Raw genomic sequence first — 24982 nt, forward strand, 5'->3', positions numbered from 1 at the left:
CAAATTGTATCAGTGCATATTGACAGACTGAAACAATTAGTGACATAAAAAACCAAAGGTTCATATTCCATTGTCAGTGCTGTGGTCTGTGATTGACAGACTGGTGATGTAAGCTTTAAGTATTTTATTGATTATCTGTGAGATCAATGTTAGTGATCAGAATATGTCATTGATATGGTAATGCAAGTATTGACTTTTCAGTGCATATTTATCGATCTATTAAAGCGAAGTACAATAGACACACACTTTAGTGTTATCAACATATTTTTATTACTGTCAACATTGCTAGAGAGTAGAAATTTACTTTACATTAAGTGAGATTATGATGCATAATGCTGGGAAATATTTTTATAATTGTTTGGAGCCAAGAAATGCTGAATGTTACATATTGTAGTGTGTCTTTCAAAACACATTCATTGTTTCCCTCTCATAAAACTGTTTAACATACCATATGTTTGTATTATGGTAAAAAACCCAAAGCAACATTTTTTATGCCCCTGCCATAATATGGCTTGGGGTATGTGGGTTTACCCTCTGTCCATATGAAACAGGGAATGTACTCTATCCACTTCTCCTCAAAAAACTACTTTATGGAATTGAAAGAAGTTATATATGGACTTTCTTGGGACTCATCTCACATTTTGTTTTTGTATTTTATTGTTTTTTTTGTAAGTTTAGTGACATTTGAACTTAGGTACATTTTGCAAAAAATTTTCTACTGTAATTTCTGTAATAGGGGATGAAGTGAGGGTGTACATTTATAATCCACTTCTCCACAACAACTACTTTATGGAATTCGTTTAGATTACATGTATGCTTTATAGGGACTTTAAGGGTGTGCACCTCATATTTTGATTTTGTATCTTATTTATTTTTCCAGTTTTAATGCCGTTTGAACTTACATAAATTTTGTTGAAATTCTTTCTGAATTTAGTGTTATAGGGGATGAAGTCTATCCACTTCTCCACACAAACAGCTCAACAGAATTGATTGAGCTTCTACATGTGTTTCATTGCGACTCTCATACCTTTTTCATCTAGCTTCTAAATTTTGTCGCTTCTACAGATTTTTTAACTTAGTTGAATTTGGTTCTGTTCATCCTGTTCGTCCCATACAACAGGGGGTGTACTTTATCCACTTCTCCTCAAACCACTGCAGGAAACTCAGTTAGCTTACACATGTCTTTTACAGAGACTCTAAAGGCGTGAATCTTTTATTTTGTTTTTGTATTTTATAGTTTTTTTTTTATGTTTAGAAACATGTGATACATGTCATCATATCCAAATAACATAGACTGATACTCATACTGTTAATCACTGGATTGCTCTGTCCAGACACAATTATTTACAGAGTACCTCCATGTAGCTGGAATATTGCTGAGTAATACACATAACTAAACTCACTCAGTGACAGTGTAGATTCTGTTTACTGTATCAGCATTATTCTTCTATTACATCTTGTAACTGTTGTTCATTAGGTATTCCTTCTCCCTATACGACTTCACTCTAGTAATGCACTCATGTTGAATATATTTACATTTCCATGTTTGAGTGACTGGATGACAAAAATCGTAAAGTTGAGTAATAAGAAAACAAAGTCTCATTTGTATTACTTGAATGAGTTTTGCTGTGGCTGTCAGTCTGAACCATGTCTAGACCTTAATAGTTATGGCAATTGGCATTGAGTATTCACTCCTTTAAGGTCCTGCTGTACACAATGAACCTGAGACCCATTTAAAGAGTGAAATATATTTATGACACATTAACAATTTCCTACCATACCTGCTTGTCGTAAGAGGCGACTAACGGGATCGGGTGGTCAGACTAGCTGACTTGGTTGACACATGTCATCGGTTCCCCATTGCGCAGATCGATGCTCATGTTGTTGATCACTGGATTGTCTGGTCCAGACTCGATTATTTACAGACCGTCGCCATATAGCTGGAATATTGCTAAGTGCAACGTAAAACTAAACTCACTCACTCACTCATTCACTCCTACCATACCTGCTGCTGGTGTGCATTTGTGATTAAAACAAAACATGCCTGTATATTATATGACTATCATTAGAAAGAGTACATTTTAATTTCCTACCAATAATAACAGTGTACATGTATGCCAGTCTGAAGTTGACACAAGTTCTTTCTGGACACAATGATCTTTGTGCAAGTATTGACCACATGTCAATATAGTTGGAGTAAGATTTCACTTGTAATAATATTATCAGGTAATGAGACCACTTTGGCTGGGAGAGTTAACAGTTTCTTTAGAGATTGTACCAGTGGTATCAGAGTATACACTTACTGCCTTTGTGTAAGATGATATTAGATTCTGCCAGTGTTGCTACTGTAGCACCTGGCTTGTCATGAATACAGTGGAATTACTATACATGACATATCTTTGTGTTTCTCATTACCAGAGACTATCTTTGTATTTCTCAGTTACTATGTAAGGGGTAATACATGTCTGAGGGTATTTGTGAGATTTAGAACTCAGATCTGAAGGATAAACTTGTCAGTTGCACGGTTTCATTCTCAGGGTAATGGTTGTGTTGGTTCTGGAGAAAGATTTCTTCACTGATAGGTGTTGATTACTTGAGCTGCTTGATTCAGAAGTTAAAAATCAGCATCTGCAACAAATAAAACACAATAAAATTGCCTCCTCTGGTGCTCTTAAATGTCAGGATGTATAGAATATTCACAACAATATTCACAGCATAACTGCACGATTAAATTCATTTTGAAGATATCAAAATGAGATATGGTTATGCCAGTGGTTTGCACACTTGTACTAATTTATAAGCCTGAATGTAAGAGTAATTATTTTCAGACTATTAGTGCATTAAAAATATCTGACCAACAAAACTTAGTATTCAATGGCTGGTACCTTCAGCAATTGAATTGGATTATGAACTATGAATACACTATAAGGACAAAAACGAGACTGCATAAAAGTATATATCCCAAAGAAAAATGTGTGTGAATAAATTTTTATTAAATTAGCTTCACAAGAGATTATTTATACTGATGTAGATTGGTTATACTGATTCTTAGTGGAAGGGCAAGAAATTGATTTGGCAAAATATAGGATTGTCAGTGGGAAATGTTTCCTGACACAGTGTCTGAAAGACAACTGAACGTGTTTGGTGATTCTTCATATGCAATTTCCAAGAGCTTTATAAGAATCAATGGATGTCCATGGTCTGGATTTGTATGGTGGGTAGTCACAGACCCAGTGCTGTGCCTTATCACACTTACTTTGGCATTAGGCTGTGTGTTGTTTTATCCCTCAGTGGTAAATACATTATGTAAGCATGGATCAAGTAGTTGTTGATTCAGCTGTATTGGGACTCAGTACATATACCCACAAGCCATGACAGTCAGGATTTAGGTGTAATATTCTTAGGGAGCTAGTTAAAGACTAACAGTACAGTGTTTTTCTTTGATAGTCTCTGAAATGAACATGTTGAACATATTTTATGGGTAAGAAAGTTAAAAAAATAATAAAAGCTTTGATGAAAAGGAACTCTGAGACTTTCATCATTTTCAGGAACTGTGGTTATCTAGACTTGCTTAATATTCTAGACGTGCATAGGATCTCATGGATATATTTGTTTTGGAGTCTGTATGACAGACTCAGAGCAGTTCTGACGTTACAAATACAAAATACTACATAGGAGTTGGAGAGTCACAACTGACACATGATGAACTACAAATGTTGTCAAGGAATTTGAAAAGGATGAAATTCATAAATTTAAATAATTCAATGTATATTTATTTTTTTGTCCAAAGATTTATCCACAGGTATATGTCATTACTGAAGAATGGGTTTAGATTTCAAGGTAATCCTCCCTCCAGAGTAATCTATCCATTTGCAATGTAGAAAGCAGTGGTTATATACATTGTTAACATACTTAGTGTAAAACCCATGCATTGAGGTGTGTTTCTTGAGAAGTAGATGGTCAAATATACTATTTTTCATGAAAATTTCTTCAAGTTGCTTTCAAAGATAATTTGTGTTAGTGTTGAATCTTCCATAAGCATATTGTACCTAAATACCCATGATGTATTAGACTCTGAGGAGTGGAAATCCTTATTTCTAGTTGGGAAACTGATTATGTATGTCTAACTTTAGAAAATGTACATCATGCATTGAACATGAGCTCCAGTGCTGTCTAAAGACTGCCCTGTCACTTAGAGTTCCCATGGTGCAGTTTGTGGTTGACTACGTTAATCTGTCAGAATTTACCTTGTGTCTTTTCACCTGGTGCCCTTCATGCTTCATGACTAGAACTGTCAGTAAGTGCTTCTTGTGATACAGTAAAACAGTGTCAAGGAAGGGGAACCTTGTGAAATTAAACATTCATCCTTAAGTGGTACTGGTAGTGATTAGTCAACTGTTTTATAAGTTGTTTAAAGTGGGGACAGGATGTAAACAACCTGGTGCTGCTTTGGTGGTATCTTGGGGTATTTGATGGTATATCTGGTGGTATCTTGGTGGTATTTGATGGTATATCTGGTGGTATCTTGGTGGTATTTGATGGTATATCTGGTGGTATCTGATAGTATCTGATGGTAATTTGTATTTGGTATCTGGGGTAGATTGGATGGTATTAATTGAGGACTGGGAGATATCAGGTGTGGATTGGATGATGTTAGTTTTGGATTGGGAGAAATCAGGTGCGGATTGGATGGTATCAGTTGAGGACAGGGAGATATCAGGTGTAGATTCGATGTTATTAGTTATGCATTTGTTACATATCAGGCGTGGATTGGGTGGTATCGGTTGAGGACTGGGAGACATCAGGTGTAGATTGGATGATATTAGTTATGGATTGGGGCATATCAGGTGTGGATTGGATAGTGTCACATGGTATCATCTGAGGACTGGGAGATATCAGGTGTGGATTGGATGGTATCAGCTGAGGACTGGGAGATATCAGCTGTGGATTGGATGATATTAGTTGTGGATTGGGAGATATCAGGTGTGGATTGGATGGTATCAGTTGAGGACTGGGAGATATTTGGAATAGACTCAGTGGTGTCTTGGTAATTGGGAGATATCAAGTAGGGATTGGATGGTATTAGATGGTAATTTGTTTTTATTCACCGCAGCACTTTTTACAGGGACGTATCAAAATGGACTCTGTCGGTGCATCTGTGCACATTTGCCTTTTTCAGAGCAAAACACTCAAACTGTTCAATATTTCTTCACCGAAATTTCTTCACTAGTTTTGGATTTTTTAATAAAGCATTTCTTGCATTTTTATGGCCACAAGTTTGACTTAGACTGAAATTGGTTCTAGTACTCTTTCTCTGGAAGCAGAACTCTAAAACCATTCCATGTTTCTTCACCAACCTTAGCACATAGATAGGTCTGGTGGTGAACTAGTGATTTTTCCATGTAAAATATTCCTGTACTTATGTGAATTTAGTGCTGTAGGTACATGGACACAAAATAAATTTTGTGTATTGCAAGACAAAACATCACAAGCTCTGATCAACACCATAATCATTCACTTGTACTGAATCTGAGAATCTCATTATGGGCAAGGCCTACACAGTCCTTCAGAGAAGTTCAGTTTCAGTCTGTTAATTGCTATTTGCATTCTTTATCAAGGGCCACTTTCATCAACACTGTTGTGACATGTCGTCAATGGATCGTCGATATCAGTTTACCCATTGCCATCTATGCTAGCAATAGGTGAGAAATGACTTGTTCTGCCTGATTTCACCTCATTGTATCTGTACAGCACATTGTGAAAGTGCACTTTACCATTCAAAGCCATATTGTACCACTGCTTTAAGGAGGAACATTGTAGAGCTTATTCTCAGAGTGGGGTTGTTTTGGTATAATGTTTCTCATACTTGACTGAAGATGAAAATAGTTTAGAAATATATTGTTGTGTGTTTCACTCACACCTATAGAAGAAATTTTCATTCGTGTGAAAATTTATTGTATTTTCAATATTTAAATATTTGTAGTATACACTTCTCTAATTTACTGAAAAACATGTGTATTTCCTTTTATGATAAGGTTCTTTCAGCTACTTAAAAAGGTACGTTTTGAATATTTTGATGTAATATTGGAATAACATCACAATCTAAGTAGAAATATTGTAACTGCTATAGGTTTAAAATGTATTGCACTGGGTATATCAGGTCTGTCCTTTGTATTAAGGCTTCTTATTTTACCATGTTCAGCGGATCCTGGTGTGTCTTAAAGGGAGACTATGCTAAATAGTCTGGAGCCTATTTCCTGTTACTGGATGGCTTGAGTCAAACCTGCCTGGACTGCTAGTCTTCTGAACCTAATCTGTCTTCAAATGATACAGTGATATAGTTAAGCAAGAATTTTCTCACTTGTCCAATATCTGATCATGGCTAAAAGATTTTTCTAAATGTTCGGCCTGTGTCATGCGTTGTCATGTAATCTAGTGTACACCTGTGGTAGATAATTGTAGATATCACATGGTAGAGTTCTGTCTAGAGAATTGGGCTAGTCAACTGGATATCAAACTGTCAGTGTATCATCAGAGCAGAATGATTAATGTTTGAAAACTTGACCTACAGGTTATTTACTTCATATAGAATTTCATTGTCCATTGAGACAGTTATTTCCTAACTGAACAATTTTTAATTTTTTTATCAAAACAGTTCTTATACAAAAATGAAGTAGAGTGATGACAATTTTTATGGATATACAACACTTCTTTTATTCTATGAAAGGAGACATACATTCTAATATCATTGTTAAGCAAACAATGGCATTAGAATCGATGTGAAAACATCGCCTTTCATAGGATAAAAGAAGCTGTGTAGCTATAAAAATTTTCATCATTCTTCATCAACTCAACTTCTAAAATGCACATGAAAGAAGAAAAATTCTGTAATATTCAAAAGTTTTGAAAGGTTTTTATAATATTTCAAAATGTTGGGGAAAGTGTTATTAGCTAACAGTTTGAATAAAACTTTTGGTACATGTGACCTTGATTGAGTCTCCTGCCTGGGAGGGAAATACATTTCTTAGCAAAGCAATAAATTTGTTATACCCTGCTAAGAAGTATGCAGCTTACAACTGTTTTTGATGAAATGAAAGTCTTTTGACAACAGCACTTCAAATGAACAGCTTCTTTCTGTTAGTTTTCAATTTCTTTTATTCTCTCACAGCGAGTCATAACCCCAAGATATGTTAGTTTTGGCAGAATCACTCTGGGTATATGTGGTTTACGTGACTCCTGCTGTTAGTTATTTTAAAGCGTCCATCCCCTAAAGGTTGTATCAAGGATTTGTGATCAAAATTATAATGAACTGTTATGTTGATGTTGACTTCTGGGAGAGCAGTTTTACTTCATAACAAACTTCATGCTGTGAGCTATTTGTTTTGGTCTTACAACAAAGCTCATTGAATTCAATTTGGGGGCAGTTTGTGAACAGTTTGTGGGTAAAACATTTGTATAATAGAATACACCAAAGATTTCATGCTTACCAACCACAGTGTTACGTAACGTTATTAACAGTATGTATTCACAAGAGGGTATGTTATTTTCATGTTGACAGACTTTATTGCATATTTCAAATACACAGTAAGCCTTTAGTATACTGTTCTTCCATGTTTCAAGATGGCACTTCAGTAACTTGGACATAGATAAGAGTACTTGAAGCTGTTTGGAGAGTGTGTGTCTTTGGCCACAACACTGATAGGGGGCTAACTCTGTTTGGAGGAGATCACCAGTGTTGCAGAGGTCAAGCACAGAAATATCCATGCAGATTATGAAATTGCTTATGATAACATGGAGAGGATTGTCAACCCTAGGATATGGTGATATGTATAGGTGTCGTGGTGCATGTAAACAGAAGTAATGTACTGAATGTGTGGAAACATGTTTCAATAATACAGGTTGTTAATGGTTGTGTTTTCTTTTGCATGCTCTAAAAGTGGATGAAAGTAATGGTCAGGTTTCGCTGAAGTGGTTGACACACATCACCGTCTCCTAATTTTGTAGATTGGTGCTTATGTTGTTGATCACAGGATTGTTTCATTCAAACTTGATTATTTACAGACTGCCTCCTTATAGTTTGAATATTGTTTTGAATAAGTTTTAATGCTGTATTTAACCAGGGTATGAAACTCAAAAAATGTTCAGCCAAGCTACACAGGGCTGGTTGGATGTAAAACTTGCCACCCCTGACCAAAACTTATCTTATCTGCCTGCAAAAATTCTAGGTTTGACAACTAAGCAACATAGTTTATCATCCAATGGGAATTCATCATTTATTTTCATGAGTGAATTAATAATAATGTATTATCCTGAAATGTGATGAATTTCTTCATATTCATGTCTAAATTTTAACCCATCTGTCGGGTAGGTGAATTTGAGAATCTGGCAGTCCCGGGTGGTCTGGCAGGCAGCTATTTCAAATGCTGCTTTAACAGAATAATAGTAGGTCTAAAGTGATACAGATCTCTGACACTTTGATGACTTTGTTGAAACCCATGAATTTCAGTGTGACAAAATACTTATTGACATATTTGAGGAACTTCTTTACTCTCTTTGAATAAGTACTCTAATCTCGTTGTTGACTTGTTGTCAACTTTCTCTAATAATTGTTGAATTACACTAGAAACACCCTTTTAAATTCTTATTTGCCACACACTAATGTTACATTTTATATAAATTATTCAGCAGAGAGCTGCATTGATACAGGAAAGAAGTCAGCAGCTGAAAAATGCACAAATATTTCTATTAAATATTTTCATGATAATTGATTGTATATTACTCAACAGAACTTAAGGAACACCTGATTTTTTCACATTGCTAAAGTTGATTTGTCAAGAAATGGGTTGTCTTTAAGTTCTTGTGAGTAGTATATCTTGTTCATTTATGTAAAAGTTTAACTGATTTAACTGATGTCATATGTGATATCTTTTAACTGCACCCATGAAACAGTATATTTTCAGTCCAAAACCCAACACAGATGAGAAATGTCACCATGTATGAAACATGTTAGTTCAGTTGTTATCAAGCACCTGGTAGTTTAAATAGGCGTTACAATGCCCCAGCAATTGACTAGGTCAGACTGTCCAACTCTCCTTCAGAGTTATATATTCAGGAACACATTCATGCAAATGAAAAAAGGTTTGAACTGTTGAATATATTGGTTGGCAGTGGAGCCTGCATTGTATAGTGGCTATATTAGAAAACCTGTTAGCCCTTGGTTGAAAAGTGTTGACATGTCACTATAGCAACAAGTGATCTTCCGACCATTGTGTCCTGGGCTGAATATTCACAAGTGACATGATTTAATGTCATTAACTTCCACTTGGTGTATAGCATGAACATATTTGGGTGTGATTAATGACCAATAGTTGAATCAGGGTCTTCCTTGAAGTAAACAGTATAGTGGTACTCCAGGATATTTGAATCAGCGTTTACTTGACAAACAAATGCGGTTTTACATTGTTATCCATGTACAGTGTATATATCATGGTACATATATCAGAGTTTATTTATGTCCCAATACTTGTCTTGATATCAAGACAATATGCTGCAACAGTGTAGATTTTGCAGTAATAGTAGTACCAATATACTGATGGACAAATATAAAGGGATGTGTATCATTTTTTTTCTGTTAAATATTTAATGTAAATGTAAAACATTAGCCTCAAAGAAAAAACAGTCTTGACTATCAGCTGGCAAAATAGCTTGAGCAGTTATATGAAGGCATCATCGAAAATCAGAGATGACACAGGGTGTTTGTTGAAAGGACGAGTCTGTTTTGCCTTACTGACAAGCTATGATAAAGAAGTTACTATCAGATTTTATCACCCATTTTTGTTCTAGGGAGGTAGTGGAGGTTATCAATTTCGTGCAGATGTAAAAATGTTGTATGGAGATTATTCATCAGTAAAAAACAGTATGTTTTAAATCTGTTGTATGTTCCACCCATAGAATTTTAATTTTGACCAATTTTATCATCTTCTGTACAAATCAAGGTGTGTAATGTACAACAGTTTAAGCTTACTATTCTCATTGTGATAGCTGTGAACATCTGATATTGACAGCAATGTACAACTATCAACCGCAGGTTGCAATACTCAGACACATTTGTGGTTTAGATTATATATAAGCATGGGATATCCTGGAGTGTGGCAGCAGCCGTGATAAGACCGTATTTAGATGAGGTATTATAATTTAGGACCTAGGCTGATTATAGGTCAACTCTCTGTTAGCTTTATAGATTTGTTGACATTTTGTCAATATTTTGGTTGACTACGGAAACATTAGGAGTAGGGCTGGACTAAAAAATGGTTTGAAAAGATTGCCCGTATCAGAAATCAAAATGCATTAAGTGATCGTAGATAGTTCAATATTTTTATCAGGAGTGTGTAAATTAGAGTCAGACCGACTGATTTTCTTTGGAAAAAGGTTGTGGCTTGTACCTTCCAAATAATATTTTTTCCCATAAGAAATTTGACAAATGTTATACTAAGGTATTACAAAAAATAAGTGGTTTTCTTGAAATTTTAACAAAACTGTGAAGTAGAAGAATATAGTGGTTGCTTGCATCCTTTTTGTTTCCCACACAGACAAATGAGTGTTTTTGATGAACATTATCCTATATAACAAGACTACATTGTTTTCTTTATTGACCTGTCAGTTACTGTGATACTGTCTTTTAGCAACCTTGTTGATTTGTTGTATGATTGCTCAATTATTCCATTATTCATATAAGGGTAGTGAGTCAAAACAAGAGGCTGACTAAGGGCAAGAGGAGAGGAAGGGGGAGGGAGGAATCAGCAAAGGGATAGAGGGATTCATCATGTGTGATAAAGAGAATCTTGGACAAAACTGAAGACGGATATGTACAGATGGCTGTTGGGATGAGAGATTCATGAAGTTGAGTGAGTGAGTGAGTGAGTGAGTGAGTGAGTGAGTGAATGAGGTCAGATATGCCACTATATATCACAGAAGGAGACACCAGGAATGAGCTTGATACATTGTGCCGGGAATCGAACCCAGGCTGATGAACTGATGCTTTATCAACTAGGCTATGCCACCACTCCAAGAAAGAGAAAACAGAGTGGAATTTAGTAATGGTGACACAGAGGATGTATTGGGCTGGACAGGTGTCACATAGAGAATTCTGGATTAAATACTGAAATTCTGGGGAGATCTTCCCAAAAGAAAAGGACAGTTAGTTTGGGGCAGTTAAAAAAATTTAGTGACATTGATGCAAGTTTGTTTTATAAATACATAATGCTACACTGTTAGTACTTGAAGTTAAAGACTTGTTCTAACTATGTTGCAATAGGACTAGTCACCAAATTTTGAATTCTGTTTACATTGTGTTTACAATTTTTTAGAATTATCATATTGTCTTGTAGATATTTTCTTGATGTTCTCACTATACCTCACCTTGAACACCTTTCATTACAGTAGTCGCCAGTATGCCCAAGGTGACTCTGGGTCTATGTCAAGGTCACCTGAACTGCGTGAGATCTTACGTGACTTGGATGGAGCATTTCCACGGTCAGTTGGTGGTAGATCTGTGACTTCTTCTGATTTCACAGAATCAAAAAGGTATGTTGGGTTTGACAACGATAATAGTATTCATACTTCCTGTGAAAGTAGGAAATAAGTAAAACCATAAGTTGTTTTCTGACTCAAACTGAATATGCTTGACAGCGACAGAAAATTGAATGTTCTCCTTAGAGTGTGTGACTGTGGTAAGTGTTGGCAAGTTGGCACAGGTAACTTTGAATAGAAGTATTACATATTCTGCCTCAGTTTGGGACACGGATGATCCACTAGTCTGAGTTTAAAAAATTCACTGTACAGAGTTGCTCCCCTTAAACAAATCAGGATGCATTAAAAGCCGAGGCTGGAATCACAGTATGCATTTACTTCAATATTTTTGACAATATTTTGGCCTATATTTTATATATTGTGGCATATGCACACACTTTAGAGTCTACTGATGCAGTAAGAAACTTATTATCCCTAATGACTTGCTAGAAATCATTAATTCAAACTTTGACACGAATAGCCTACAAACAGAGAGCATGTGCTATATGTGGAATGTAAACAATTACTCTGTACATCAAAAACTGTCGCATGCAGTGTTGTTGGTGTTTGTGGAATTGGTTCTCATCGCAAGTTGTCTATAGGATATTTGTAAAGAAAACAAGGGATATAACTCGATGTTTGCTTAAAATAATGTTTTGGCCAGTGGTGGACATGAGAGTTGATTAAATGCAGTGCTACATAATTCATTAAAAACTTTTTTATTCATGTTGTAATCTAAATGCATAATTTTTTGAAACAGGATATATGGTAGCTTCCATAGGGGCTGATAGTTAGTATTCTTGAGATAAATGCATTACCTAATTCTAGAGAAGTGTGGTTTGATATAGAGTTATTGATGATTAAATAAGCAGTCTGTGAAATTACTGTCTACTTATTTATTCAAAGGATATTTTTTTAATTTCTGGAGGCGTATAGATGAAAATAGATTACATGCTTAGCATATATCTGTCATAAGAATATAAATTATTGAACTCTTATATAATCAATCTAAATCCATGTGTTTGTTTGTACCATCAGTGGAACCCCCAAGCAGCGTGTTCTGTCCAGCAAGAAGCTCACTGCATCCCTGAAGTCCTCCACTTATCTTGGTCGACCTGCATCTGCTGGTACAACTCTTTCCTTATTAGAATGAGATTCCCTGTTGAAAATCCTATTTTTGTTTCTTTATGCCGATATTTGCATCAGACTTACCAAACTTCCTGTATTTGGACCTCTTCCATAGTAAGCCCCACCATGTCATCATCTCTTACGCCAGTCTGTTTTTTCTGTCTGACAGATTTTATTCTTTTTGCAGTTCAGAATGTCTCAAACCTTTTTGGATTGTTTGTTTATTTTATTATTGTCAATAAATAGAATGTTTATTTTTGTAGTGTCAGCATCAGCATCTGTAATATCGGAACCAACTGTCAATCTACCCCGAATTGCATCTGAATCGAGCATTAGGTCAAGGTCATCCACAAAATCTGGGCTTTGGGTTCAAGAGGAAGAAAGTAACCAGGGATCAGCTAAAGGGTCATCCAGTCGGTCAAATAGTGGCAGGACCCGTAGTACCAGGTCTCACAGTTCAAGATCTCGCAGTGCCAGGTCTCGTTCCAGTAGAGAGGCAACCCCAGTCAATGACAATGTGTCAGGTACGAAGAGGCCCATCCTGCCTGAGCAGGAAGAGGGGATGGGTGAAGCCTTGTCAGCAGCAGAGGAGCAGGAGATTCTTATACTCTCAGGTGGGTTGATGATCCAGGGCAGATTTTCTGATGATGATACATCTAATCTGTTGCCTAATAATTCACCAGGTCATTTGTCCTTTTGTGATAAACTGGGCAGTTTCTAAAGCTGCTTCATGAGTTGAAATTACATCAGAAATATCCATGATATTAGGAACAGCATTTTGTGATCAAGTACTTATTATCCAGTGTGGATCCATATGGTAAATATCATATATTAGGAGAAAAAATGTATATTATTATTTATATCAATCACTTCATAATACCAAACACTGGTTCTTTTGAAGGATTTTCAAACCATTGACAATGATTCACATTGAACGGAAGCTGCTGTTGAAAGTTGAAAGTTTTAAAATCACTGAAATAGTTGAACATGTGTGAGTATATCTCTCCCATGATGCTCCATTTCAGATGCTGAGGAAGAGGCAGAGGAGGCAGGTTTTGAAGGAGAGGATGACCAGTGGCCAGCTATGGAGGAAGATGGACAGAAGAGGTAGGTCAAGGCTACATTTGGTTAACTGTGCTGAAGCAAGTCCTAGCAAGGTATCTCTAAAGATCTGTGTCAGAATTGGTCTTCAATAACCTATGTTTGCTGTAAGAGGTGGACAAGCTTACTGACATGGTTGACATATGTCATTGTGTCCCAGTTGTGTAGATAGATGCTCATGCTGTTGATCACTTGATTGTCTGGTCCAGACTTGATTATTTACAGACAACCGCCTTATAGCTGTAATATTGCTGAGAGCAATATCAACTCAATCAGTCAAAGGGGTTAGCAAGGTTCATATTGTTCAAACACTGGTTTGGTTATCTGCTGACTCCAGCAGTATGGGGTTGACAATTATATTCTTTTAAATTTTTGATTGTGACTTTTTGTTCTGGTTGATGTAGTCTAGAAAACACAAAATCACAGATAGTTATAAATACTGCTTGAAACAATGTGTAATCTGTATTCACAGCAGTGGTTCTCCTGAAGTTGTTGTTCAGGTAGTCACACATCAGCCCCTGATTCCACTGGATAAAGGTAGGTGATGCTCAACTCAGTCAGGGTGGCTTAGTGATTAAAGTGTTTGACACCAAAGACCTCTGTGTGATTCCACTCACAGGTACAATGAGGTGAAGGGTTGTCACCAATCATGTCATATTAGGAATATCATATATTAACGGGAAAATATCTATTATTAATGATATCAGTCACTTCATAATGCCAATCTCTGGTATGAATTCCACTCTGTTTATCTAGTGATTGCGTCATTGTTAAAACTAGTGGTTGTGTGTAAGCATAATGAAGTGGGTGTTATATTAGGGTCATCCCTGCTATATTGTAGGACAGCAAGGGTGGTAGGGTAGCACAGTGGTGTAAAAGTTTGCTTACATTGGCTGTATCACTTAATGGTGCTCCATGTCAGATGGTGAGATGGAGGAGTCAGGTTCTGGAGGAGAGACTGACAAGTTGTCAGCCATGGAGGAGGACAGTCAGAAAGGGTAGGTCTGACATTTTGGTGACAGTTAGTTGAAGGGTAACTAATAGGATCAAGCATTGTGAGCCTCAATTGTCTTAGCGAGGTTCATTTATTATATGCTGACTCCAGACTTGTATGGTGAGGTACTCAGAGATGTGCTGAAGATCAAACATAATGCGTAGCTGACAGTAATGTTCAGAACATCACCTTGGTTCTGATTAGTTATGTACAGCAACCTTCCAGTCAAAAGCACGAGTAGCTACTGCTACATTACAGGATTTGGATAAATTTCCAACCATTGGGACGTCTTTTAATTTACAATCAAGCATTGCTAAATGGTTTGGTATAGGATTCCATTGACATGGTGATCATATAATTTATTGAGAAAATTATTTGATGATTCTGTGCCTCAGGATCAGTTCATACATTACTTGGTTAACAATTGTATATTTAATAGATTCCTTGGTTAACAATTCTGTATTCTATAGATTCCTTGGTTAACAATTGTATATTCTATAGATTCCTTGATTAACTGTGTATATTCTATAGATTCATTGGTTAACAATTGTATGTTTTTTTCTGGTTGTGGCTTTTCTTTCTGGTTGATGAAATCTACAAAGGACAATTTAAAATCACACAGATGTTTCTACAGCTTGACACTATGAGTCGCTTGTGTTTACAGCAGCGGGTCTCCTGGAGTTGAGGTTCAAGCAGTCACAAAGCCTCTGATGCCACAGTATAAAGGTAGGCGATGGCTTGACTTATTCAGGGTGGTTGGGTAGCCTGCTTTTCTACTTCCTTAATGTGACATAGGAAAAGATGTTGAGATATGTGTGGATATCTGCATTAACAAACTCCAGGTTGGCTTGCCACACACACTGTGACACTATGTATATAAGTTCAGTCATATTCAACAAGATCTTAAAGGCACAGTGTCACACAGTTTGGACTATTATATGTATCAGGGTTCATCATGTACTCACTTTTGCTTCCTACTGATGCAGGGAATGTTACTATAATGATCGTTATGACTTGTCTGAAATAGATAATTAAACACTTGCCATATATGGAATGTAAATGACTGCTCTGTACATTGAAAACTGTTGCATGCAGTGTTGGAGGTGTTTGCCGAACTGACCTCAATCACAAGTTGCGTTACAGGATATTTGTAAAGAGCATTCCAAGGGAGATAACTCTATGGGGTTTGCTTGAAATATATGTTCATCTGGTAGAGGGTGCGAGAGTCAATTTAATGCAAAGTTACATAAATTCATTCAGAATTTTTATTCAATATTATAATCCAAATACATGTGTAGTAACTTTTTTTCTGAAGGTAAAGTTCTAATGATTAAATCATGGGTGCACTCAGCAAATCCTGGTTTGACTAATGGATGCAACTCTGAGAGGCACAATAGTAAAACACATATCAGGGTTGGGTGAATGTATCATCATATGCAAAGTTAAAGTAACGTCCCAGTATCATAAAACATGTGATATGGAATTGTTCCAGCAACTAAACTTGCGGGAGATGCTGACATGGTGATTGACAGAGCAGTGTCGGACTCAGAGGAGGAGGAGGCAGTTGTGGAGAAAGTCACTGGAGTCCCCCTCACTGATGAAACTCAGGGTAAGGTCAAGCTGGGAGGCTGTGCTACAGATGTTCTTGTTACATAGGTTTCCATAGATAGGAAGGCTTACATTGGTCTGCTACAGTGTGAAAATTATACAGACTTTTGTTGTATTCTAATTACAGAAATTTGAAAAGCCACAAAAATTGATTATGTTATGCAAATAATCACTCAGATATGGATGTAGTATACATAGAGCTATAGCAAATATAGTTGTGTAAATATTCCTGTAGAATTAGTTCCAATTGCTTCAGAAGAACTGAGTTAGCACTGACTGTAGATTAAGCTGCTTGTGTTCCATGCCATGTCATTATCATGTGTGATATTGCTTATGTAGTTTTCATCAAATTATTCAAACGGCATCATTACCTATTAGCTTGATAATCAAGATGTAGATCTAAATACTATTGGTTGAAGGGAAGGCTTTAGCAGTGTGGCTCATTCAAGACTATACAAGACAACAATGTCTTTTAAACAGGCAATGTCATCAATGCTAACATGCAGAGGGGGCAGTAAATGAACCATGACATTCATTAGGTTTTTACTGGATATAGTAAAAGGCGATATGTTCTTATTTTCGTTTGGAACTGTAAACACTAGAATCAGTTCATTATATCCTTTTAGACAATGTTGTCAGTTTGTATGTTTAGGGTAAAATTGAGCAAATGTAGAGACAGTATTTTAGAGGTAGATCTCCACTGTTTTAACCTTGTCAGGTGCAGATGATGTTGCACTGACCACGGATATCACTGAAGAAACACATATCATATCCTCCCCCACCCACCACCCAACCCTGTCTCCACCACCATCACCCACAGACCTCTCTGCCTTAGTACTGCAAGAGACGAAGGCTGATTATATTCCAGCTATCGATGGAGAAACTCATGATACTGTTCTTGACAATGTTGCCCCCCATGGTGCTGATCTTGATGCAGCAGTCTCTAATGGAATCTCCCCTGATGAGGGAACGCTTGTTGAAGTATTATTAAAGTCAACACAAGGGTCAAGGCCACAGTCTGCTGCTTCCTTCCCTGGGTCAAAGGTTGAGTTGCAGTCAGGATCAAATGCATGTTCTGATGTAGAACAAGGAAGGGATTCAGAAGATCTGAAAGACTTAAATCCAGATTCATACGAACGTGATCAAGATTCAACATCAGGATCACATGATGGGTCAGAGCAAGGGCCAAAGCTGACATCTGGGTCAGGGTCGCAACTTGGGTCAAGGTCAGAATCCATCTCTGGAGAGAAAGTAGAACCTACTGATGAAGTTGAGTTTCAGGATAAAGACGATGTATTCATGACAGAGAGTAAGTCTGAAGTGCAGTGCCTCCTCATACTGTATGTCTGCACTCAGGGTGTGGTGAATGCATGATCACAGCTTGTACCGTCATACTGTACTCTCACACTGTACCCAGCACCAATAACTCATCCCATGTCCAATGTGTAACCCTGTGTTTCATATATGATTGCTCTGCTTTCTATTATCTAATTTTGTATTGCGATACATCCAAATAATTTATCATGCAAACATGTCTGCATATTTTATATTATGAGTTGTATGCGTTACAAGTGGAGTAAGTGAAGTTTTACAAGCTGAGCCCGGAGAATGAAAGTTGATGGCTCATCATGAACATGCAGCTCACAATCCTTTACATCCATTCTGTGATGCATTAAGATGTATTTTCAGTTAATTATTTATGGGGCAGTGTGGAAACCTACTGGTTAAAGCGTTCCCGCATCATGCCCGAGGCCCGGGTTGAATTCCCCTCAGATGGTACAATATATGGTTTTGGGTTAAACATATCTTTCTTGAACATTAACTGATTGACAAATAGCGTGTAAACATACCAAAACCAAAGTTTTTATAGGAGAGAACTTTGATGAGTCTTCAGTATTCTTTAAAAATCATCTGATGATGTTATGATAGATTGTATGGGTGTAATATATGTACCTATGTTAACAATAACATTATTGTATTTCAGCAGCTGGTATTGGAATCCATTGCCTTATGTTACTTTTTCATTAACAGTATGATCTATACCAGATCACTGATAACACCATGCTTGTTTTAGTTGATCTCAGCATTAAATGAGTGAATGGTATTGCATATTGATTTGTTATCTGTAAAATATTCTCAGATTTCACATGTTGATGCTCTTTTCACCGCTTTGATTAATAATGTCAAAATGTATGTTTATTTCAGAAACTAAATTAGATCACTAAGCTTGTTTCCTAACATCTTATTCTTATTGTTAAAACTTTTAGTACATATATTTAATGTACTTCATGTTAATTAACTTGTATCAGTGCAAAATTAACATGTGTATATATTTTTGCAGAAATATATTTGTGGCATGTATTGTTCCTCTCAAATATGATCAATATGTGAATATTTACAGTCAAGTACATGTCATAGTATTATTTGGATTTAGCAGTAAGTAAGGACACTAAAGGAAATGACTGAAATTTCCGTCGCCATATTATTGATAATCAGTGGTCAATTGCTTGTTAAAGGTAATTCAGGAAAATTCCAAGGATGTGAAACTTATGATCTAAAAGTGAAAAAGAGAACTCTCTCTAAACCCAAAACTATATTGTCTTCATATTTCATACTAACTGACTTTGTCTTAAAATACACTGAACCCCAAACAGTGTCAGTATTGTCAGCCTGATTTCTAACTAAGTGGGTACTCAGGAAACAAATCCTTGCACTTCTAAAGTGAAACTAGACATGCCCTCCCAGGTGTGTTTATATTAATTATTGGGATCTTCTATTGTATATTGATAATATGTGCACTTCAAGATTTAAGACTGCTTATCATATTGTTGATGTTATTTAGGCATTACACAGGACCATGACATGCAGATAGAAGGGGAGACAACTCACAATGCCCTAGAAGATGAGCAACAAATGGAACAGGAGGACAAAATGGAACTTGAGGAGCTTGAAGGTGACATTTTATATAGCAGCCATTTTACATTGTGATACATAAAATATGTCAGACAATAAATTATAATGGTGGTAGCACGTAGTGACTGTAGACACAAGTCTAAATGGAGATAACGCTCATTTGTTTTGTTTTGATTCTTGCCAGGTGTGCTGTTTTGCAGCTGAATTGTAATTGTCAGTTACCACTCTGAAATGACTGATCAGAGGTCTTTATAAGTGATATGTTGTCTTACTGAGTTTAAGGCCTCTTGACAAGAAGGGCACTTATGTTAATAAAGTTATGGTGAGTGAGGGAGGAGTATGTTTTTCTTTCGCCATTTTTAGCAATATCCCTGCAATTTTGTGGCAAAGGACACCAGAAATGGGCTTCACACATTGCGTTCAGGTAGGAAATTGAAACTGTGTCTTTGGTGTGAAGAGCTGCTTTAACCACTGAGACTACCCACTGCCGAAAAGTTATAATGAAGTCATGTAATATTCTTATAAGGTCATGTTTGTGATCTGATTCCAGGTGAAGTGGTGCCATTCACAGACACTAAGGACAGTGAGATGACAAGTGAGTCTTACACACCATCCATTATTGATGTTGTGTCAGAGGCAAACAAAGATATCGGTGAAGAAGACCATGTTATACCAGATGATAGCGCTGACAGAGATCACAAGTTGGATCCTGAACCTGTTCAGGATGGTGACTTCATTGCTGATCCTGACCTTACTGGTGATGGAGGTGATGAGGATGGTGACAGAGATGGTGACAGAGATGGTGACAGAGATGCTGTACCACCCAGCCCTGTTACTACACAAGCTTCGGATGAGGATAATGAAGTCACTGCTGCTGCTGCAAAGGATGAGGTGGAGGAGGGAGGAGGGTCACTGTTGGGGAAGGATGAAGAAGCATCAGCAGCAGGTGCTGAAGTTGTTGGAGCAGGATTTGAGAGAGTGGACTCTCCTTCTGGACAGATATTGGAGGAAGAGGAGAGCCAAGCAGCTGCATCTCCAGTTAAGGAGAAGAGCAAGGTCACATTCAACGAGGTACCATATTGACATATTGGATGAATTTTTAAGCTTAGATTGTGTTGTAGCATGTCAATATGAGTTATGTCATTATGGTTATGGCATGGATTGTAGCATGTCAATATCAGGTATGTCAATATGGTCATGGCATGGATTGTAGCATGTCAATATCGGGTATGTCAATATGGTCATGGCATGGATTGTAGCATGTCAGTATGGGGTATGTCATTATGGTTATGGTATGGATTGTTGCATGTCAATATCAGGTATGTCAATATGGTCATGGCATGGATTGTAGCATGTCAATATCAGGTATGTCAGTATGGTCATGGCATGGATTGTAGCATGTCAATATTGGGTATGTCAATATGGTCATGGCATGGATTGTAGCATGTCAATATCGGGTATGTCATTATGGTTATGGTATGGATTGTAGCATGTCAATATCAGGTATGTCATTATGGTTATGGCATGGATTGTAGCATGTCAATATCGGGTATGTCAGTATGGTTATGGCATGGATTGTAGTGAGTCAGTATGGGGTATGTCAATATGGTTATGGTATGGATTGTAGCATGTCAATATCGGATATGTCAATATGGTCATGGCATGGATTGTAGCATGTCAATATCGGGTATGTCAATATGGTCATGGCATGGATTGTAGTATGTCAGTATGGTATATCAATATGGTTATGGTATGGATTGTAGCATGTCAATATCGGGTATGTCAATATGGTCATGGCATGGATTGTAGCATGTCAATATCGGGTATGTCATTATAGTCATGGCATGGATTGCTGAAATGGTTACACTCAAAGTAAGGATTACAATGTGAAGATTCTATTTTGATGATATACTAATGTAGGGATCAGTTTTTTATCATGCAAATAGTAAGATAGCTGTCATCTATAATGTGTTGGTTTTTTTTAGGGATAACAAAGAATGTGCAGAAAGTTGTATGTTTATTGATGTAAGCATTGAATGGGATGTATGATTAAAACATAAATCCATACCAGTAGTATGTACCATATTTAGTGAAATACTATGATTGATTTTATGTGTACAGGACATAAAAACTCAAATTGTCTCTGAAACCCCACCTGAGACAAAGAGACAACCTCAACCTCCTAAGACTAAGCCTTCCACAAAACCAGTTTCGAAGACTAGAACTCCAGCAAAGGGAGGAAATCAGAAAGATGCGAAGGTTGAAACAAAGAAGTTTGTTAAAGTAATGGATATCACCTCAGTTCAACCTGAGACGGACAAACAGGAAGTGAGTTAACTCCACTTGAATTAAGTATACAGTCAGGCCGCGATAATCCGGACACTTCTGTTTTTCATCAAAAACGTTCGGATAGTGAAACGTACGGACTACTGAAACGAACTTTTATGAACACAACTATAGTAGAGTTACTTCCATCTGACATGGCAATACAAAAATATACGAACGATTACAAGTTTCAAAAGACTTTATTACAGTTTGTAGACATAACAACTTGAATATTCATATAATAATCAATCAGTGCGTATAATCATGTCTGGATAGATTATACATACATGTAACAAAACTCACTTGTGATAGAAATCTACATGACGGTAACAGTTCTGAATGGTGGAGCTTTTTACTTCGGACCAGCCAGTTTTCTCGGTGCTTCTCGGAGATTAAGCATTTGAGGCCGGTCGGCACACTGGATTAAATGCAATGAATGAAATGAACTTTCACGTTGGTCATTGGCACACTTGTGCCTGGCAGCATTGTCACAAAGTAAGATCATGTGTGAGCCACGTGATTGCATCTGTCTGTCAAATGGTCGTAGCCAATCACAAACCATATCCGATGTTCGAAATTGTGCTCTTGTCGATAGAATGTCCGAAATCTTGACCAAAATGTTTCACATAAGATCAAAACTGGCTTTCGAGTTTTTTCTTTGTATCTACAAATTTCATTTTTTTTGTACGGCAGTAATTTCACATATTTTACGCCTAGGGGCGGGTCTTGCCATTATGACTGACAAGCGTCAGCTGATCTCATTTTGACACGATCAGTGTTTTATACAGGAAGTAAGTATGACAGGTATTACGCCAACTAACCAAAAGTGAGACCTACTAAATGATCAAAATCACAAACTAACGACATCTTCACCTTGGAAGTGTCACTTAACAATTACCACTGAATGGGGCTCATGGTGTGAAGGGATTATCCGAACCTTTTTGATGTACCTCCGGATTAATGAAGCAAAACTATGTGTAATTAGCTAATCTGTTACCACTGATCAGCGTCCGGATACGGAGAGTGAAGCACCGGATTACTGAATCAACAGATAATGAGTTTACATAGTAAACAAGATTGGTGACAGGTAGTTATTGTTCGGATATCGCGGGAATTGGATTGTCGTGGTCCGGACTAACGCGGCCTGACTGTAGATTCTTTTCTTCTTTATGCAAGAATGTTTAACGATTTTCCACTATTAAAATATTGCTCGTTTGACTTCTAATGTGATGTCATAATTACTTTGAAAGTTACTAGCAGACTGTATATGTCTAGTTCACTTTCAAAATCAAAGTACTTTAACTGAAAAAATATGTTTGATACGTCTTCATAAGAGATTTATGTAGGAGTGTTGTTAAACTCTTGTATTTTTATAACTCTGATAGCATGAATTCAAAATGAGGCTTACAAGAGTTATCAGGCAGAGATTGATGTGGAATAAAATGATCCAAATGCTGCTTCATTTTTAATGAAACAGTCAAAGAAGTTTAAAGCACCTTCCCAAAATGTGACCAGCTCCTGCATCCTGCCTTTGTTATCATAACCAGATTTTATATTCCATTCTGTCCATCCATTGCCTTCTGCAGTCACGTTGCTTCATCTTTTAACAATGGCAATTCAGGAATTACAATCTTTAAGGAAAACCCTCAAACAAAAACACCCTTGACAGAATTTGACCTCCTTTGGGTTTTTAGTTTATGAAATATCTAAAGACATTAAATATATTTTAACATGTGAGACTGCCTGGTCATGTTTAATTTAAAAATTCAGATATTTCACTGTTGGTGTCCTGTCTATTCAATCTCAGAATGTTTAACCTTTGGTGTTGTTTTTTTTTCAACATGAAAGTTTCACTAAGTGAAATCTTCATCAAATCTTGACACAGAGTGCTCTTGTATCAGATAAAAAATCTTGATCCAGATAAGATCATCATCATCATTACACTTGTACATTACTGTATCATTCCTGACTTGCAATGCAGGTGGAGAAGGATGTACCAGCAGCTCCTGTTAAGAAGGCTAGAGTCAAGAAGCCACCAGCTCGACATGTGGAGACAGAGTCAGACAAGACCAAGTCGGCAGTGTTGCCAGCTCACATGGAGGAGTTTCTGGGACGCCGTAGCACATCAAAATCTCAAGAGGAACTGGAGGATGAGATTGCTCAGAGTATGTTTCTACAGATATACACCATCTTGATAAAGTGTGGCTGTCATTGATTGTAGCCTATTTTGCCCAATTTCTGGTTAGGTGAAAATGGAAAGAAAAAGGTGTTTCTCCAATAAATATTTACCATGTATTTTTGCATCCATCATATGCATCCTTGAGCATTTTCACTCTTGAAGTTCTTGATAAGTGAAAAGTAGTACAAAAGGAAATTGACAAATTTGATGACAACAGTGGCTAGAAATTTGGTTTTCAATTAATGGAACATTAGGTGTTTTTGTAGGTTTTCTCAAGTAAGTATTCATGCTGCATTTAGTAATACCCAGATATATCATGGAAGAGGGCACCTGAGAAATGGGCTTGACAAATTGTCTCAATATAGAGTATTGAACCCAAGCTATGGTGAACACTTTGACAACATGTATAAAAGAAGAAAAACTTGTAGTGTGAATAGATTGGTGGATACAAGTTTTTGAGAATTGTTCTGTTGTCTGTGCTTCCCAGTGAGTGTTGCTATTGAGGACACACTGGCAGGACCAACTCTAGCTGTGGATGCAGGGGAGGGGCTGACGGCTGAGGAGCTGACGCTGGCACAGGAAGCACTGCTGGTAATGTTGTTTGTCAAAGAACACCTTGTGCAGAACAGGTTATACCTGATGTATCAGTAAATCTCAGAATAAATATAGCACCCATATAGCTGACACGGAAATTAGTGATAATTGATGCTGTACTGGTTAAAGGACCATTCAGAATTTATGTCTAGGAGGTGATGATGATTTTAAGGGTGTGTCATTTTGTAAAGGGGAGGTTAGGGGTTCATCAGATTTGTACACATGTACAATGGAGGTCAGAAATGTGTACATATAAATATTTTAAAATTATGCTTAAAAAGATATGAGAGGGGGTTGGGTCATTATATATATGACATGCTGGGCATCTCTTGCTTTGTTCATAAAATCTAGGTGGGGTCTTTTGTTGTGTACATGCTTCTCCATAAAAATCATCATCATCCTTCTAGCCAAAAATTATGAATGGTCCCTGCCTTTTATAAAAGTTAAAGTAATGGGTAATGCTCACCTGTCATACTCCACATGTGCTGTCAGGTCAGGTTTGATCTGAGTAAAGAATAGTTGACTTAAAGGGGATCACACACTGAACTGCACAACCTGCCTGTTAGGCATTG

The 24982-nt window shown here is 36.9% G+C and overlaps 1 protein-coding gene across 1 annotated transcript in view; it reads left to right on the forward strand.

The window, feature by feature from the left end:
- LOC137287440 (uncharacterized) overlaps nucleotides 1-24982 on the forward strand; it is a 40416-nt gene that overhangs the window by 5412 nt on the left and 10022 nt on the right. The window contains exons 4-17 of the mRNA XM_067819710.1: nucleotides 11440-11583; nucleotides 12607-12695; nucleotides 12960-13310; nucleotides 13722-13803; nucleotides 14270-14334; nucleotides 14720-14795; nucleotides 15456-15517; nucleotides 16284-16400; nucleotides 17118-17708; nucleotides 19242-19352; nucleotides 19863-20383; nucleotides 21434-21640; nucleotides 23619-23802; nucleotides 24304-24407. Coding sequence (XP_067675811.1) covers nucleotides 11440-11583; nucleotides 12607-12695; nucleotides 12960-13310; nucleotides 13722-13803; nucleotides 14270-14334; nucleotides 14720-14795; nucleotides 15456-15517; nucleotides 16284-16400; nucleotides 17118-17708; nucleotides 19242-19352; nucleotides 19863-20383; nucleotides 21434-21640; nucleotides 23619-23802; nucleotides 24304-24407 — 2704 coding nt within the window. The remainder of the gene's footprint in view (nucleotides 1-11439; nucleotides 11584-12606; nucleotides 12696-12959; nucleotides 13311-13721; nucleotides 13804-14269; nucleotides 14335-14719; nucleotides 14796-15455; nucleotides 15518-16283; nucleotides 16401-17117; nucleotides 17709-19241; nucleotides 19353-19862; nucleotides 20384-21433; nucleotides 21641-23618; nucleotides 23803-24303; nucleotides 24408-24982) is intronic.

This window comes from Haliotis asinina, chromosome 6 (genome assembly GCF_037392515.1).
Source record: "Haliotis asinina isolate JCU_RB_2024 chromosome 6, JCU_Hal_asi_v2, whole genome shotgun sequence".
Taxonomy (NCBI): Eukaryota; Metazoa; Mollusca; class Gastropoda; order Lepetellida; family Haliotidae; genus Haliotis; species Haliotis asinina.